Source organism: Dasypus novemcinctus, chromosome 24 (assembly GCF_030445035.2).
Source record: "Dasypus novemcinctus isolate mDasNov1 chromosome 24, mDasNov1.1.hap2, whole genome shotgun sequence".
Classification (NCBI taxonomy): domain Eukaryota; kingdom Metazoa; phylum Chordata; class Mammalia; order Cingulata; family Dasypodidae; genus Dasypus; species Dasypus novemcinctus.
In genome coordinates, this window is record NC_080696.1 from 6,191,159 (window position 1) to 6,209,470 (window position 18,312).

General features: G+C 60.6%; 1 protein-coding gene across 1 annotated transcript; it reads right to left on the reverse strand.

The window, feature by feature from the left end:
* Window positions 1-1,559: 1,559 nt before the first annotated feature.
* Window positions 1,560-4,788, reverse strand: LOC101425018 (ral guanine nucleotide dissociation stimulator-like). Its single transcript, XM_058287522.2, has 5 exons — window positions 4,549-4,788; window positions 4,335-4,412; window positions 3,926-4,216; window positions 2,504-2,618; window positions 1,560-2,006 (listed from the first exon to the last, which is right to left on the reverse strand). The coding sequence occupies exons 1-5, from the start codon at window positions 4,786-4,788 to the stop codon at window positions 1,831-1,833; spliced, it is 900 nt and encodes a 299-aa protein (XP_058143505.1). The 3' UTR covers window positions 1,560-1,830.
* Window positions 4,789-18,312: the final 13,524 nt, after the last annotated feature.

An 18,312-nucleotide genomic window follows, 5' to 3' on the forward strand; every position in this document is an offset into this window, starting at 1 on the left:
TGGCAATCAGTGACGCTTTTAGAGATGAGCATCCAGCACCAGGAGCTCACGGTGCCCGCTGGAGCTAGAGACTCTCTTATTGACAGAGAAAGTGCATTCGAGACCAATATTTCCTCATGAACGTGGACGATGGGAGTGTTGGCCTTCCCTGATCACCCAGACAGAAGGGGCCTCTCGGCCCTCACCTGGGGCAGGTGGGAGGCGGGTGCAGGCTCCTGGGCTCTGTGCTGAGCCAGGGCTTCCACCTTTAGCTCCCGGTCATGGGGAAGCCAGGCTAGAGCCCACGGGGAGCTCAGGACAGGGCCTGCCACCCCCAACAGGGAGCCGGTCAGCGATTGAACGTGCCATGAGGGGACTAGGGCAAGACTGTGGTCGCCGGTCCCAGCAGGCCGTGACTTGAACCCCCTCCCAACAGGATCTGTCCACACCCCCATGACATCAGCAAAGCCCAAGCTGTGGACCGATGGACGCAGCCCTCCCAGGGTACGAGAGCTCAAAGCACTCAGAGCCAAACTCCTCCCGAGACCAGGCAGCGGCCACACGGCGGGGAGTGTGGACCTCAGACCACACGGCCCGACTTCCCCTCGACCCGCAGGAAAGGGTGTGTGGGGTCTCTGGCCGCCAGGAAGCAGCGCTCCTGTCTTGGCATCGAGAGCTCCTGCGTGCTGCCGCAGGCCCCGGCCAGCAAGGAGAGCCCATGGGGAGCCCGCGCAGAGGCGGGGCCTGCGGGGATTTTCCGGGGGAAGGACGTGCACAGGGAATGGCACGGCAGTGGGAAGCACTCGTTCACAGGGGGCAGTGGTGTGGACACCAAGGAGGCCCAGCTGGAGCCCGGGACGCTGCAGCTCAAACCCCCGTCCCCGCATCAGGGAAAGGAATTCTGGTGCCAGGGATGAGGATCGCAAAGCAGGAACTCCAAGGTCAAGCGTGGACCGTGAGGCCTGAGGGGCACCGAGGAGGCCGGGTCTGCCTGCCCTTGCACTGGTGCCAAGAGGCCTCCTCCTTTGCTCCTCTGGCCCTTTCCATTCCACATTCTCAGCTCTGCTCTCCTTCTTGCCCTACCTACTGCTGCTGTCACCCTATCGTTTGCCCTTGAAAACGACAAGTTCCTAGTTGGTGTGCAAGCAAAGCCTCAGGCAAGAAGCGGGAAAGGTTCCTTCTTCCTCCAAAGTGGTGGAAAGGCGGCCGCTGCCCTGCCGGGGCTCGGGAAATGGTCTTTGTGAATGGTCTAAGCCCGACAGTCCTCCTGGGAGCTCTCGGCTCCCGCCGGGTGAAACACCGAAATGCAACAAAATGCTCTCTGTGGTGGATGCCCGTGTTGGCTTCAGGAACCCGGGGAGGGGCAGCTGGCTCTTGTCGCTTCTCCCTTCTAAAATCAACGGATGGCTCTGCAGGATTTCTCCTTTGATTGAGCACTGCGAGAGCCTGTATCTCATTTCGATTAACACAGGAAATGCAAGAACCAAACTCAACTCCCAGGCTATAGTGGAAACAAGAATTTAATAATAAAAATTTCACATCGAACATCTACTAAGGACAAAGGTAGATATTGCCCCTCCCCTTTAGACAGATAGTCTTTGTTGCTGTTGATTCTCAATCCAGTTCTTTGACAGTCTCGCGCAGATCCTCCCTCCGACTAGCCATGTTTTGGGGAGCAGGGCAGGCCCAGGGGTGTGAGTGGAGTCTGGGGGTGGCCCAGACTGGCTGCTGGGGAGGGAAGCGCCTGCCTGGCCTGGCCCACGGTGGCTGGGGTCAGCAGAACGACTTGGCCAGGCGGATCCGGAAGGGAAGGGGGCCTGAGGCTAGGGGATGGGGGGCAGCTGGGGCCAGTTACAGTTTCCCCTTTCGGAACCTGGGTCCCTTCTGCCAACTCCCGTGAAGGGCTGAGAGAGCTCTCTCCTTGACCTGGGCATCCAGGGGCATGGTCTTCCTCAGGAGAAGAAACCGATAATCGGGCGAGGGCGCCATAGCGTAATACACATTGGCGTCGTCCGGGATCTGCAGCGCTGGGGGGAGCGGGGGCAGAGGGGTGGTCAGTCATGCTCGGGGGCACGGACGAACCCCACCCTCTGTGTCCCCACGAGAGCTCTCCTCACCCAGGCACCCGACTTCCCCAGTACAACTCCTGGACCACAGAGGAGCCGCCTGAACGACACCCTGAATGACCAGGGAAGACTGCAGAGGCACAGCTGAAAGCGGGGGACCCTTGTTCCAAAAGCAACTCTGACTCCCACCTGCCAGCCTCAGAGTGGAGCTGCCACGAGGTTGTCTCCTCCCCCAAGCACCCCTGCCGCCTCCCTGCTGGGGATCGCGGCGCTGAAACTGGCCTTCTCCAGCCCAGCGCACGCCCCTGAGCCCAGCGCTCCCAGGGCCAGACTGCCGAGCCCGCCAAGGGCAGCCCCGCACCGAAGCCTCCTGAGCGGGGTCTCGTACCTTTGGCCCGGGGCCGTGCTGCCCCCACCCACCACTGCGTCCCCGCCCTCTCCACTCGCCCCCAACTCACTGCCATCGCCTGAGAGGATCTGCACCAGCTGGTAGTCCGTGGGCTGCTCCCCAGCCAGCTCGTGGTCTTCCAGGGCCTTGCGGATCACGGCTGGAGCCCTGTCTTGGTCGGTCACCTGCGGTAGGTCAACGACAGGCCTCAGGACATGGGTCCTGGAGCCGGCTCCCCATGGCGCAGCTGCCAGAGACCCCGAGGAGGCCCCTCTGCTCGGGGCTGGGTCTACAGGGGCCTCCCCGTCTTACTCCCCCAGGGACACTCCAGGCACTGAGGGCTCTTTTCCAGTCACTCCTCACCCCCTCTCCTACAAGAACCTGCACCTCTGTCTGGAGGGTGTTTCCAAGGGAGGGTCCAAATCCCCTGCCCTGCAGGCTGAGCCCCGGCCCCTGGCTCCTCCGCCTGCACAACTGCTAGGGGCTCCCAGAGCCCTGGGACAAAGGGTGGCCTCGCAGCAGAGGGTGGGGACTGAGGAGTGACCTCGGGGCCTCTCTCTGTCCCTCCTCCCTCCCCATCACAGGAGAGGGCTCGCCCTTGGGGAGGGCCCCTGCCCTGCCCCTGCCCCTCCAGGAGGCCTCCGCGGAGCACTGAACCCCAGGCAGAACACACACGTCCAGTCCAAGCCCAGATGTTTGTCTGAGAGGAGGCTGGAAGAAACCCTACAGCCCCACAGGAGGCCCTGGGCTCCAGGAGGCAGCTGTGCTCAGCAAGGTCTAGAGCGCAGCTGCCTTGAGCACGAGGGCCCGGGTGCAGGCAGGGCTCAGGCCAAGGGCCACTCAGTGACAGCTTAGAACAAGCATGGCAGCTCCTGGCCACAAGAGAAGCGCAGCCCGTTCGGCTGGGCACCGCCGCAGCGCTGCAGCCTCTGGGCCGTGGGGCAGGGGTGGCTCCATCTGCTTGTCCACCTGGGATCTGGGCCCTGCTCACACCTTCACGGCCACTGCCCTGGGGCAGACCCTGTCCTCCCCTCTGGGTCACAACAGCTGTCCCTCGCCGGCTGGTGTCTCCACGTATCACCTCACTGCCCACTCTGAGGCCAAAGCTCTCCTGCTGTCCCTGTTCTGCTCTGACCCTTCAGGGGCTCCTGAGAAAGTCACGCTCAGTCCGGCAGCTCCAGAGCCTGATGGGACCTGGCTCCCAATGCCTTTCTGACCCCAGCCCTGCCCCTGACCCCTGATCCTTCAGCCCTGGCCTCCTGGCTGCTCCTCAGCCCACCAAGCACACGCCTCCTCGGGCCTGCCTGTGTCCACCGTCCTGAGCCCTGACCGCCGTCGCACACATGCTCTTCCTGCCCCTGGACGTGGCCGTCTGTCCTTCCCCAGCCATTGGCAAGTCTGCTCCAGGGCGGCAGGCAGGGATCACGGCACCGCTCAGGTGCCTACAGCCCGAGCCACCGCGGCCCGGGAGGCGGCTGCTCGCCCGGCTCACCAGGATGCTCTGGACCTTGTGGCCGCTGTCCTCAGCCAGGGCGACACGGATGAAGCAGCGGTCGCCCACGTGCCGTTTGTAGCGTGGCCGAGAGTCACGGCGCTTTCGGCTGGTCTGGGTGGCCCTGGCTTGGATGGAGGAGGAAGAGGACGTTCCTCCCGACACTGCCGTGATGGTGGAGCCGATCCGAGACGATGCGCAGGTCGACGGCCCCGGCTGTGGGGGATGGGAGGTCAGCAGAGGCCGGGAGCCTCGGGGCAGCCCGGGCTGCTCGAGAAGCTCCAGGAGGCTCTAGAAGGTCTGGACGAGTCAATGGGGCTCCACCCCTGGTGGACACAGGGAGGGCCTAGGAGGCACAGGAGGGGCGGCAGGAGGGCGAGGGCCCCAGGGAGCAGGGCTGGGCATTCACCTTCACTTCCTGGCTGTCCTGGGCCTCTGGGACGTGGTCCAGGTGGATTTCCACCGCAGAGCCGGAGGAGCCAGCCACCTGCAGGTGAGGAGAATCCGCAGCATCCCCGCCGCTGAGGTCAGGGCCACCCTGGAGCTGGACGCTGGAGTGGGCGGTGCTGCTGCCGCTGGACTCGGCATCAGGGCCCTGGCGGCTGGATGGAGGCTCGGCTTACCTTGGGGGCCTGCCCTGGCATGCCTGCCCACCTCTGCCCTGCTAAATCTGCACACGGCTGAGTCCTAGGTCCATCAAGAGCAGCCAGCAGGCCCCGACTGCCCCAGAGCTCACGCCGCAGCACCCCATTGCCCAGAGGAGGAAACAGGCCCAGGGAGGGGGCGACTCTCGCAGCCACAGGGCTGGTCGGAAGTGGAGCTGGGATCCCGGCGCTCAGTGGCAGGCAGCCCCCCCAGCCCATGCTCAGCCTGGAGCTCCCCTGAGCCCACCCTCGCCTGCCCCGCAAGGGAAACTCACTCTCCGCTCCAAGGCTCGCTGCCTTCCGGGGGCTGTTGGGCCTGGAAGCTCTCACTGGCCGACTCGGGTGGCGGCTCCCACTCACGAGACAGGAGGAGGCTACAGGAGAGGGGGCGCCATCAGGCTCCCGGGGTCAACACAGCAACTGGCGTCCGCGTGCCCCAGCCTCCTCAGGCAACAGGGCCTACGCGGGCCCAGGAGCCACCAGGGTGCTCCCACCCCCACCGGGGCCTGGTGCCCCCCTGGCCTCACCTGTCCTTCTGGCCGAGCTGCTCCACGGCCTCAAACCAGGCCCTGAAGCGCCCGTCGGGCACAAGGCGGTCGTAGCAGCAGCGCGCCTGCAGCTTCTGCAGCTCGGCCACCAGCTGCTCTTCCTGGGGTCAGACGGAGGAGGAGGCACTGCTGAGGCCCGGGTGGGCTTGCCCGGTGGGCCGGGGCCCGGGGCCCCTGGGTTCCCAGCCCTCCCCTGCCTTCCGCGCTCTACCTGCCCTCAGGGCTGAGCTCACACAGCTCCTCCTCCAGGAAGTCGGCCTTCCACCAGGTGAACCCCCACCCTCCCGAGGGACGAGGGACGGGGTGGCCCTGTCTTCTCTCCTCCAACTCCCCAGCAGTCTTCCAGGAAGCTGCCTGCAGCCCGGGGGGGGGGGTCCTGCCTGGAGGCTCTCACTGTCCAGCCCCCACCCCCAGCCCCACCCCCGCACTGCTGCCCGCAGCTGCTCACCTTCCTCCTCTTCTCCAAATTCACCATGGTCCCCTGGAAGGCAGAGAGGTCACATCCTTCACATGGGGGCCCCCAGCCATGGCTGTGCCCATCGCCCCTGAGCCCTTGTCGCGCAGCACAACTGCAGGTTCCACGGGCACAGGGCAGCCCAGACCAGGCAAGGACCCAGGCAGGCTTGTGGGCGCAGGAGTGGGGCCTGCCAGGGCAGCCCCAGGCCTGCCCGGCCCAGCCTCTGACCACAGTGGACACATGCCCCAGGACCAGCCTGCGCTCACTCTGCTGCCACAAGACCACGGCCCCCAGCTCCAGGGTGGCCATGATGCTCTCGGGAGATGCAGTGTGCCCACTGCTCAGTGCTCAGGGCTCGGACCGGCCTCTCCTCCCAAGCATCAGGGACCCTTTCCCACGCGGCCGCGGTCCCCTGGCTCACTCACATCCAGAAACTCCTGCATGACAGAGTCCACCAGCGAAAACCGAGTGAGGAATGTCCCCAGCCATGGGACAGTGCCCTGGATGGCACCCTGTGGCGTGGAGTGGGTGGGGATGAGCGCAGGCACATGGGGGCCCCCGACACCCCGCCCTGACCACCCCGCAGGCTCAGACTCCTAGGACCACCCAGCATCACCCCGGCACACGCTCAGGCACCCAGCTGTCACCCCAAAGTTCCCCGCCCGGCCTCCAAGGACCCCAAACTCCCCTGCAGTCACCTCTCAGCACCGGCGTTTCTTCCATCCCAAGCCCACACCCCGCCACACCCAGTCCCCCAGCCCCGGCTCTTCCAGGCTCTTGCTCTGACTTGCTGCCACTAGTCCCCGAGGATTCCCTAGGCTCCCGGCCCTCAAGCTTCCAGGGGAACAGACATGGAAGGGAGGCTGCCCGGGCTCAGAGGCCCAGGAGGGATGGCTGGGAGGAGGGCCCCACCCTGACTTGGAGGCCACCCGCCCTGGCCCCCTGGCAGGAGCCACCCCCTCCCCTTCCTGCTGCTGCTGCTGCTTCTGGGCTCTGTTGGGGTTCACGTCCAGGGTGGCAAACTCGGTGTTCTCCTCCTGTCAGGATTGAGCAGCTCGGGGTCAGTGAGGCCCTCCACCCCTCCCCATTGTCCCTGGGGCCTTGGACCCCTGGACCAAGTGGGCAGGTGGAAATCTGCTGCCCCCACATGCCACAGGTGCCCTGGGGGCCTTGTGTAAGCGGCCTGGCCTCCCTGAGCTGGTGTGGACATCTGGGACATGACCACAGAGATCTGATGCCTTCTCGGGAGTCCAGAGGCCTCAGGGGTGCACGCCAGTGGCACGGACGCTCTGACCATCCCGCTCTCCCGCTCAGAGTCCCAGGAACGCTCGGCCACGTTCCTTTTCTCCCGTCAACCCCGCCACCTGGCTGTGAGGGCTGCGCCGCTGGATGCTCATGCTTCCATTTTGCCGGAGGCCCAAGGAAGGATGCGCTCAGGGCACCAAGGACGGGCAGCTCCCCCCAGTCGGAGGCCTCGTCTGCGCTGACGTCGCCCCACAGCCTGCCACTGCCAACAGCTGTCCGCTTCTCCCGGCCTCTGCGCGTGGATGTGCGAGGGGCCTTGTGTCGCCACAGCTGTGGAGCTGTAGGATGGGCTGTCCCAGGAGGCCTAGTTGAGTAGATCCTGCCTGCCCCAGCCCACAGGACGGAAAACCCAAAGGCCGCCCGAGGCCCGCACATAGGCACTCCCTGCCGGGGGTCCACTCGGCATGTTCTGCCTGCAGGGGCACCCTGTCCTCCAGCTGCACGGCTGGACATTGCAGTACTGGACATCGAAGTTGTGCTGTGTCTTCTAGGTGGAAGCTTCTAGTTTCAGTCAGAAAGGACCCGCCGTGGTTCCCCGTATCCCAAATACTTCTTCTAGCTCTCTGACACAAGCCATTCATAACAAGGCGCAGGTCTGAGACCCTCACGTGGATGGAGACTTCTCATTCTGCCAGTTCATCATCTCCTCCTGGAACATCCCAGCCCTCCCCACCGCGTCTGAGCACCAACCCCGGCCTATAGCCCGGCAGCTGCCCCCACCTGCCCACGAACCAGGCAGAGCCCTCTTCATCTTCCTCCAGAAGAGGCCAGACAGGACGTTTGCAAAGAAACACCCAGGGAAACACTCACAAGCCTCCCTCCTGAGCCCTGGCCCCCCGCCTGCTCTTCACCTGGGAGATCAGCTCGCTGCGCTGGGAGGAGTTGATCTCAGTGGAGACAATCCCAGACAGTGTCTGAAAGAGGCGGTAGCTGGCCCTGGGGGAGGGCAAGAAGGAAGGAGAAAGGTGGGAGTGGGTGGGAGCGTCCCGGGGACAGCCCACTTGGTTGTAGCCGGGTCCTGGGACCCGGACTGCCTGGGTGGGTGTTGCTGAGACTGGGCAGCTCCGAGCACTGCAGGACAGCGTGGGCTTGGGAGCTGAGCTCTCAGGCGGGCACCGTGGGGACCCCCACTCCTAGTTGATGAGTGGCTGGTGTTGACATGGGAGCTGTCCCCTGGACAGAGCGGGCTGCTGACCAGCACACCCTGGCCGTGCTCTCATCTGGCTCGACTCCGTGCCTGACCGCGGCCGGCACCAGTGGTGACGCCCAAGAGCTGACCTCAGGTCCTGGTGAGACCTGGCGCCCCAGCCCACCCGGCCCCTGCCTGGGTCCCGCGGCCTCCAGGCTCCCTGCTGGGTGATGCCCAGCCTCCCGCGGGGCCCCTGGTCCACCCCTGGCATCCCCTGGAGAGAAGCCTGCCCACCTGGAAACTTCTCCCCATGTCTTCCTCTGATGGCCAATCATGTGCCTTTCAAGAGCAGAGAGGATGGCACGGGCTGAGGAGATATTGCGGAGGGTTCGGCACTCCTGGGGAGGGAGAAAGAATGGGCCGTGAGGGGTGGTCTGATCGTGCCCTGCTCCCACGCCAGCCCTCTCGGCTGACCTCCCCCTCCGGATGAGAGACCCCCATGGAGCCCCTGAGGGCAAGCCGGGGCCCCAGAGCGGGACCCCCAAGCTCCACCTGAGGAAGAGCCTGGGGGGACGTGAGGAGGGAGGAGGGCTGTGCTCCAGGCAGGGCAGGGCCCGGAGGCCGAGAGCCCACCAGAGCACCGGGGGTCCAGGAGTCCAGAGAGGGCCCGGCACGCACCCTGGCCACCTCGATCCAGTGCTCCACCACCCTGGCCTTGTCTGCGGCCTCCATGCTGGGGTCCCCGAGGCAGGTGGCCATGACGCAGTTGGCCACGCGGTTGACCTGGCTGATGACGGCACGCACGGTGGGCGCCACGTGCTCCTTGCCCTTCTGGTGGCGCTGGGACCAGATGGAGCCCAGGCAGTGGTGGGGCACCACCTTCTTGAACAGCTCCTGGGGAGGAGGGCAAGTCAGCCGGCCACACCGGCCCCCAGCTCAGATCCCACGGGCCCTCAGGACCCTGGCCAGGGTCATCGTCACAGCAGTGCATCTGGCAGGGATGGCTAGTGTCCTAGGTCTCCTCTCCAGAGGCGCAAGTGCGGGCTTGGGCTCAAGAAACTCACCCAGGGAACAAGGCTGGCAGGGGACCAGGGCTTGGACCCAGATCCCAGGATTCGGGATCAGGGTGGGGAGGGCTGGGGCGGCAGGTCCTGGGAGGAAGGTCCCCCCAGCGCCCCCCTGCTGAGCCCAGCTGCTCACCGCATCCATGAGCGACAGCTGCTCTGCGACCAGCTTGGGAGGGAAGGCCAGGAGCTCAGGCTTCTGCTCATGCAGACCGTCCCCGCAGGTCCCGGGCCAGGGGCAGGAAGGCTGTGGGGGGGCAGCCCGCCCTGCTGCTGAGCTGAGCTCTGGCCGTGGCTCAGGTGCTGCCGACAGATTTTCCTCCCCCTCGAGAGCCGCTGCTCCTGAAGGAGCCTGAACCGGCTGCAGCTCCAGAGTGGGCACTGGAGCGACCTGTGCAGGCGGCACTGGAGGTGGCAGTGGGACCGCCTCCCCCTCACCAACTGCTGGTGTGGATGGGGCTGCCCCTGCAGATGGGGCCGGCTCTACCTCCAGAGGGGGCACTGGCGCTCCCTCCACAGGTGGCAATGGAGGTGGCCCCAAGGCATCTTCCAGCTCGAAAGCTGGCACTTCAGCTGCTGGAGGAGCAGGCTCTCCCTCGAGAGCGGGCAGTGCCGATCCATGGAGTGGCGGTGAGGCAGGTGTGGCTGGACGTGCCCCCGGCTCTGCAGCTCCTGCTCCTGATGGTCCTGCAGCTGCCCGTGGCTCCTGAGCAGGTGCTCTGGCTGACCGGGTCGGATGGTTGCGCTCCAGGGAGGGCACCAGCCCCATCTCTGCGGGGGGCAGCTGTGGTGGTGCTGCAGCCACCTGCAGCTCAGGAGCTGGCACCACGGCGCGCAATGCATCAGGCTCTATTTGCATGGCAGGCGCTGGCACCACCTCACCAGCTGGCAGTCCGGGTGGTGATGGAGCCGACTCTGGCTCTGGACCTGTGTCGGCCGCGGGGGGTGGAACTGGCGCTGGCGGTTGCACTGGAGGCATCGGTGGCTCTGGAGCTGACACAGGAGCTGGACAAGAGGCAGTTTCCCCACCATGAATGGCTCCGAGTGGCATTCCAAAACAGAGAAGAGCCCACTACCTCCAGGGGAAGATCCTGCCCAGGAAAGTGCTCCCCGCCGCAGGCTCCCAGGGGAAATGTCTGGGGCTCCGTCTTGCTCACAGCCCGAGGGCAGCCTCTGCTGGCTCCTGCCTCTGTGGTGCAATCCCGGCCCCCGGCCCACAAGCTCCCATGCCCCCACCCTGAGGCCCCCTCACCCTCCGACTCTGCCTCCGTGGGTTCCAGGTGCGTCATCTGCGCAAGCAGAAGTGCGACACGTCGCTGCAGGCCAGAGCCCGGCAGGTGCTCCTGGGCGTGGGCCGCCAGCAGCTGGAGGCAGGGAGAGTCCGGAGGCTGCAGGAAGTCCTCCCTGTACTGGTCCATCCAGGTGCCCAGCAGGGCGCAGAGGGTGCTGAGGGCAGGGGGGGCAGCACGGTCAGACGCCGGCCTTGCCCTCCACGCTGCCCCCAGGGACCCTCCCACTGCACAGAAAGTCCACGAGGACAACAAGGGCTCTGACTGGCCTGGCCACAGCCCGGTGCTGACACACAGTGGGGGCTTCAGCACCGGGTGAGTGCGGAGGGGACAGGGCCCGTCCTCCCGCCCCAGGCCCTTACGGCCCCCACCCAGGAGCGTTTCCCTGAGGAGCTGCCTCATCTTCCGCCTGGTGTCGTGTGTGTCTCCCTTCCCACAGACACTGCCCCCCCTCCACCCCGGCAGGAGGCAGACAGGACTGAGGTCCCAGGCAGATTGGCAGCAGGCCGCTCACCACCTCCCGTCGGGGGTCTGCGTGAGGTGGTGTTTGGGGGCCTGGGGGCTGGGAGGGCGTGGAGGATGGGTGGGCTTCTCTGGGGAATGAGCCCCTGGCCTCCTGTGCAGACAGTGCCCCAGGACCCCACCTCAGCTTCCTTACTCCTTGGCAAGGGGAAGGGGAAGCCCTCTGGACTCAGCCTTCCAGGGGACGGAGGACTCGTGGCCCCAGACCCTGCCCAGTCCTACCCCGCCACCCACCACCCGACTCCCCACGATGGGGTCTGGGTACGAGAGCCCCTCGCCCTCATCCAAAGTGCACCTACGTTTTCACGTCAAGGCGTCCAGGAGACTCACCCTTCCCACCGAGGTCACCTCCATACCTAGGGGAGACCGTGAGGCTGTCACAGCTGCTGGCTGAGTGTCCCCCCTGCTGAAGATGGCTCGGCCTATTGCCGGCTGCCCCCCCTCCAGAGGTCCCCAGAAGGCAGGATCTTTGGTCTGCCGTGTCCGCTGCATGGAGCCAGGTGCCGAAGGGAGCGCGTGCGCCGAGTAGACACGTGCCGGCTACCAGGGGTGGGGGAGCCCCCAGCGGCACCTCCTCAGACCTGGGGGAGACCTGGAGCCCTCTGGCAGCCCACAGGGATCCCTGCTCTGACCATACCAAGGTCGGAGGCCCAAAAGGGCTCGCAGACCTCCCAGAGAAATGAGGAAACTGGGTGCGAAGGGGGCAAGGCCGTGAGCCTCTTCCCTGGGGAGAGGGAAGTCCTGCCCAGGACCAGCCCAGCGCCTCCAGCCGCCCTGTCCAGGAGCCAGGCTTGGGGCGGCCGTTCCCACGGACCCTCCCAGTCTGTCCTACACTCAGCCCTGGGGGCTGGTCCTCAGGGCGCCCCTTCCCAAGGAGGAAACTGAGGCCAGCGGGGGCAGTGGCATTTCTGAGACCCCAGCACGTGGGGGCGCAGCAGCCCAGGGGCCGGGTGGGGCGGGCGCTCACCGGTGGAACAGCCGGTCCAGGACCTGCTCGGTGGAGGCGAACACGCGGTAGGTCTCCAGGAAGATGCAGACGTAGCCGAGGTCGCCCTCCTGCAAGGCGGGCACCAGGTCCTCCGCCAGCTCCTCCCAGCGGCCGGCCTGGACTGTGCGCACAGCACCGCTCTCCCCCCTCGCGAGGACCCCCTCGTTCTTCCTCTGGGGTGGGACAGAGGGGGCAGTGTGGTCAGACGCAGCGCCTGGACCCAGCCGGGCATGGCCAGGGCCACCTGCTGCCCCGAGTCCTGAGCGACGTGCGGTCAAGGGGCCGTGTGGGCCCCAGTGGAGAAAGGTCCTCGGCCTCCACACGGAACCGCAGCTGAGCCAACACCTGAGAGGCGAGGCTCCTGGCCTGAAAGGGCGGGTGTCTGGAGGGTCCTTGGGGAGAAAGGCCCCTGCAGGGCCGAGGGGCTGAGCAGCCCCTGGGCAACTGCAGACCCTCCTGGTCAGGAGACCACCTTCTGGACTGCACCGTCCCGGGGCCAGAGCAACAAGGGGATGCCGTTGGCCACCCCGACCCCAGCTCAGGACAAGGAAGGGAAACGCCAGGGCCAGGGCCAGGGGCTGCAGGGACGCTCCCCCCAAAGACAGCCGGTGGTCCCCCGCCGCTGCCCCTCCACAAGGTCAGCTGGCCCTCACTGGAGAAAGGGAGGTCTGCGTGTCCTCTGCCCGGCAGGCCCTTTCCTGGAGCCTCTGCCAGGGCCGGGAGGACCACTGCCTGGGGGCCTGCGGGCGGTGTCCAGGGCAGCAGAGCCGGCAGGGCCCCGGGACAGGACCTTCAGCTCCAGCAGCCCCGAAGGCCGAAAGGCTGCTCTGAGCCGCCGCCCTCCTGGGATCCTGGGCAGCCGAGGCAGCCCCAGCTCCTACCCGGGAAGGTCAGGGGGGCGCTTATGGGAGACGGTGAGAACCCTCCTCAGCAGGAGAGCTGGACGGCTCGGAGCAGATGGGCAAGGACAGTGGGGCCGAGGAGGGGACTCGCAAACACAGCAGCACGACGCGCACGTGTCTGCGGCACGCCCACCCTCCAGCCGGCCCTGATGGGAATCCTGCGCTAAAGACCCTCTCCCGCCCCTCTCCACGTGAGCAGTGACCTTCCCCCGTCTGTGCAGTGGCATTGTGCTGGGGAACTGGGGGGGTCCCAGGTTCCTCGGGAAGCAGGATATGGGGCCACTTGGGTGGGAAAGACTGAAGAGCACGCGGGGGGTGGGGTCATGGTGGAACATGGCCCCAGGGTGCTCCCCAGCTGCCGGGGGCCCCATTCGGCCCCTGCTCTCACCTGGAACCAGCTCAGGCCCTGGCTGGGGCCCGGATGGACCGGCACCTCCCTCAGAGAGCCGGTGTAGACCAGCCCCTCCTCCAGCTCCTCGCCGACCACCTGCGTGGAGCTCTGCGAACACAGTGCCCGGCGGCCGGGCCGAGGGGCGTCAGCGAGGGGCATGTCCTCCCCCTCAGGGGAAGCTGGCCCTCCATTGGGCCGGGACCCAGGGCAGGCCCAGGTGGGCTCTGCCTTCCCCAGAGCCCGGTGGAGAGAACAGGGGAGTGCGAGGCTCAGTAAAGACACGGTCCACATGGATGTCCCCAAGCTGCCTCTTCCCACCCCCGCCCGTGACCTGGCAGGGGACAGGGAAGGCCCTCTGGGTCCCCAACCCTGACAGCCGCTCCTGCCTGCAGTGGTCCCCCTGTCCACGCCCCCACAGCTTGGGAAGAGGATGGACGTGGGGCTGCCCAGGAGGAGCACAGCAGTGGCCTGTGCTGACCGGCTCCCCTGGGCCACCCCGTGTCACCTCTGGCTGCCTTCTGGGTGCCGATGGCCAGTGGCTCCGTGGCTGAGGCCTGAGCCAATGTCGGAAGCGCTGGCAAGGGGATTCATTCCCGCTTTGTTGGAGGCTGGAGCCTCCGGGTCGCGCAACGCAGCAGGAGAACATGTTGCTCTCTCGAGCGTCTCCTGCCAAGTGAGCTGGGAAGGGGCTGCCTGTGGAATCTGGGTGCCTGGTTACCAGGGTTCCAAGTTCTGTCACCGAGGAAGTGAGGTCACCTCCTGAGGTCATTTCCCCTGGGCCCTTCAACTGTCAGAAGCCCGCCAAAGTCCCTCTGCACGGCTGTCTGTCCATCCGCTCTCCTGGATCGCCTTGTTCCCTGGACACCGTTCTGCCAACACGTCCCCCTCACAGCTCCCTGGGAAGGCTGCGGGCGGCTCGGGCCCCCGCTCGGGGGAGACCCAGCTGGGCTCAGAGCCTGCTGCTCTGTCCTTTCCGTTTTGGGGAGCCCAGGCTAGTCACTGGGGCCCACCCCCAGTCTCCTCACCACACAGCGGGATCCATTCTAGCATCAGCTTCCTGGGACAGCGTCATGTCCACGGGGGGCAGACACCGTGAGCCCCGGAGTCTGGTTTCACACGGAGCGAATGCGCAACTCAGACATGGGAGAAGCAGGAAGGGGACGGAACCCCGAGTTCAACTCCACACAGGGCTGGGGGAGGGCCGTGTGGTCTGAGGAGACCCACTTGTACTCCTGGGCTGCTGTCTCCATCTGGCCCGTGACGAGGTGCCATTCTGATAGGTGTGAAATGATAAGTCCTTTTGATTTTCATTGCCCTAACCAGAAGAGATCTTGAGCATTTTTTCCATGTGTTTTTTTGCCATTTGTATTTCCTCTTTGGACAAACGTCTACTCAAGTCTGTTGCTCATTTTCAAATTGGGTTGTTTCTCCTTTTATTGTTGAGATGTAAACGTCTCATTATAGATCCTAGATATTAGACCCTTATCAGACATGTGATTTCCAAATACCTTCCTCTATTGAGTCACCTGCCTTTTCACCCTTTTGACAAAGTCCTGTGAGGTGCAAAAGTGTTTAATTTTGCGGAGGTCCCTTTTATCTACTTTTTTTTTCTCCTGTGGCCTGCACTTTGGGCGTAAGGTCACAGAAACCACCACCTACTACAAGGTCTTGAAGATGCTTCCCTATGTTTTCTTCTAGGTCTTTCATATCTGCTTTTCTATCTACATCGTTGATCCATTTTCAGTTGATTCTTGTGTAGGGAGTGAGATAGGGTCCTCTCTCATGCTTTTGGTCATAGATATCCAGGTCCCCCAGCACCATTCGTCGAAGAACCCGTTATGTCCCGTTAACACGGCCTTGGTAGGTTTGTCAAAAGCTAGTTGACAGTAGAGGTGAGGGTGTTTTTCTGGATTCTCAATTCTATTCCACTGATAGATGTGGCTATCTTTATGCTGCTACCTTCCTGTTTTGACCACTGTAGCTTTGTAATACCTTTGAAGGCCAGGCAGTGAAATTGCTCCCATGTCGCTCTTCTTGTTCAGAATGCTTTTGGCTATTTAGATACACTTTCCCTTCCAAATGAATTTGGTAATGGCCTTTTCTGATTCTGTAACACGGCTGTTGGAATTTTGGTTGGTACTGCATTGAATCTATAAATCAGTTTGGGAAAGATTGACATCTTCATGATATTTATTCTTCCAGTCCATGAGCACATCATGGCTGTGGGTTTTCCACCTATGCCCATTATCATATTCAGGAATTTTCCTTCTATTCCTATTCTTTGAAGTTTGTAGCTGAAAAAGGATGCTGGATTTTGTCAAATGCCTTTTCCGCATCGATTGAGATGATGAAGTGTTTTTCCTCTTGGGTTGATTCCTTATGTTGAACCAGACTTGCATGGCCACTATTTCAAAAGACAGAGAACTCCAAGTGCTAGAGAGGCTGTGGAGAGAGAGGAACACTTCTTCCCTGTTGGCTTATGGCAATGCAGGACGGTCTCTTTATTTTCAACCACTGCCTATCCATTCATGCCTTTGTGACTTTGTGCAGGGTCTTTGCTTGTCTGGAAAGCCAGGTCTGCAGTGTTGCAAACATTTGTCTCATCAGGCACTCACAAGTCCTATATATATCTCCCTAACTCCTAGCACAGTATATATTATGCAATAAGTATTTGCTTAACAAAGGCTGCAAGTGAAAAGCCAGCTTTAGCCTTGTTGATCCTGAGGTATCTCTGGTCATTCAGATAGAGGTGGAAAGCTAGAAACTGGAAAGGGGTGTCTTGGTCCCAGGAGGGAGGATGCTGGACGGGCATGCACCTGTTTGAATCTGCATCTGAAAAGAGAACATATGACTTAAATCACAAAACACATAAGTCTTGTCTCTTTTTGCCCCCTACACTTTGTTCCATCTAGAAAACATAAAGCAGAGGATTACTTGCAAGAATAGGTGAAATCACATATGGCAAGAAGGAAGACTTCAAAGTGTCTTATAAATAATAGTTGGAGAGAAAGAAGGAGAACTGGAAATTAAAACTAAAGAAAGAATCCTGACCTGCCCCTCTGAAAACTTCCATGTTCAAGCAGTCTGCAGTAAAGATTTTATCTTCCTGCTTTCCTCACTTTCCATTGACATTCTACATGGTTCTATGCCCTCAAAGTCCTGCTGGTTCATAAGCCGTAGGTGCAATCATTGTTGGGTAAATCAAGAGTGTATATTTTTCTAAATAAGGAAGAGAAACACATGGAATGGCTTCTCCACTGATCAGGAATTATCCGAATGGCAACATTGGAGGAAAACACCATTGTAAGATCAATATATTGGATATTTGCTGATGTACTATTTCATGGCCCCAAAGGAGATTTGGCATTTGCTCTCATGAGGAAGGCTGTTTTATGGATTGTTCTTATGGAGGTAGCCTTGCTTTGGCAATACTACTACCAGCAAGCTTCATGGTGAGCAAATCACATGCCAATTTTCTTATATTCCTGGAAGTTCCAGAAACAGAATCCTTGTCCAGCGATTTAATTTGTAATTTCCCTCTATGTGGCTTGGATGTACCCATATTTCTAATAAAGAAACTACCTTCTGGGGTCAGAGTAGGTTGGCATATAAATGTGCTGAATGAAACCTCTGATTCTCAGAGACAAGTGTGAATAGCAATAGAGCTTTGTTGTTGCAACGGCCAATGAAAAGCTCCAATGTTATACAACTTCCTAGATCACATATCCTAATGCAAAAAGACATCTGGAAACCAATTGGGCGGAATATGAAGAACAGTAAATTAAGCCTAATCAAGAGCAATGTGAGTCCTCAGAAGCGAAACTATACAGGATGGGCTTCTCCACTGGAAGGACATACAAAATGGAAAATTGAGGCAGTAGAAGACTCTGATGAAAAGGATGTGGGAGTCTTCGGTGTGACAAGATGTCATAAAGATGTTTTAATAGTCAGGGAAAGCATTCCTTGTTTTCCCTGCAGCCACAAGGGCTGGTCATTGGTATAGAATTCAAAGTCCATACACAATCCTATAGAAATTTCAGGAGGAACTTTACTAAGCAAGGACCAAAGTGCTAAGATTGTATTTGCATCAGGATCAAATATTGGAAACTCTTCTGTGCTGTCACAGAGGGTTCTGCTGTGAAACTATTAAGGCTATGCTGTTTGAGTGCATTTCTACTCGCTTAAATTAATAGGCACGCTGAATCTATTTTCTATCAGTTTTCCCCCAAGGCTAACTTTTTTCCTTAATTTTGTTACAAGGAAAACACCTTTGAAAAATATGTATTTCTCCACACCACTTTCTACTCTCCTAAAGAGCTCTTCTACAGAATTTTTTCTAAGACTATGATATTAATTAGGAAGCAGTTAAGATGAACACTAATAGAATTTTCATATACCCCCTCATTAAAAAGTTAATGAACACTTCATTGCACTATAGATAGATATTCTATTGACACTGTTCTATTTGCCAGTAGTTTTGCATTTTTCATTCATTAGCACCACAAGGTAATGCCATTCTTGATAAAATAAATAAATAAATGTCTTGAAAAATTAGTTCCCTAATAGTCTGCTTTCATTACTTTTGAGTGTCTTTTGGAAGATATGGTTTCTAGTATGTGCACCCAAACCCAGCTCATTTGCTAAGCCTTAGCTGCCCAGTGCATGCAAACAACCCATCAGTTTGATTTGTGTTGTTGCCTAAATTGACCAGTTGTTTGTTTGACTCTGACGAAGCAGCTAAATGTGCATATTAACACAAACTCTAGGTTTGCAGTAGCAAATCTCACACACCCTTCTGCAGACATCTGACACCTTTACTGCCTCTCTTTGGACCATTCAATCTCAGTTTTGCTTTAGGTCAAGGTGCTGTATTGACACAGGAGCTTCTATCCATCTATCTTATGTTTACTGAGTGTCTACCACATGCCAAACATTTAATATGTGTCAGACATTTTTCTGGGCCCTGCAATGTTGAGTTAAAAGAGATCCATGGATTTTATACCCATTCTTTTTTTTTTTTAATATTTATTTATTATTATTATTTTTTAATTACATTAAAAAATATATATGAGGTCCCATTCAACCCCACCGCCCCCGCCCCCCACTCCCCCCACAGCAACACTCTCTCCCATCATCGTGATACATCCA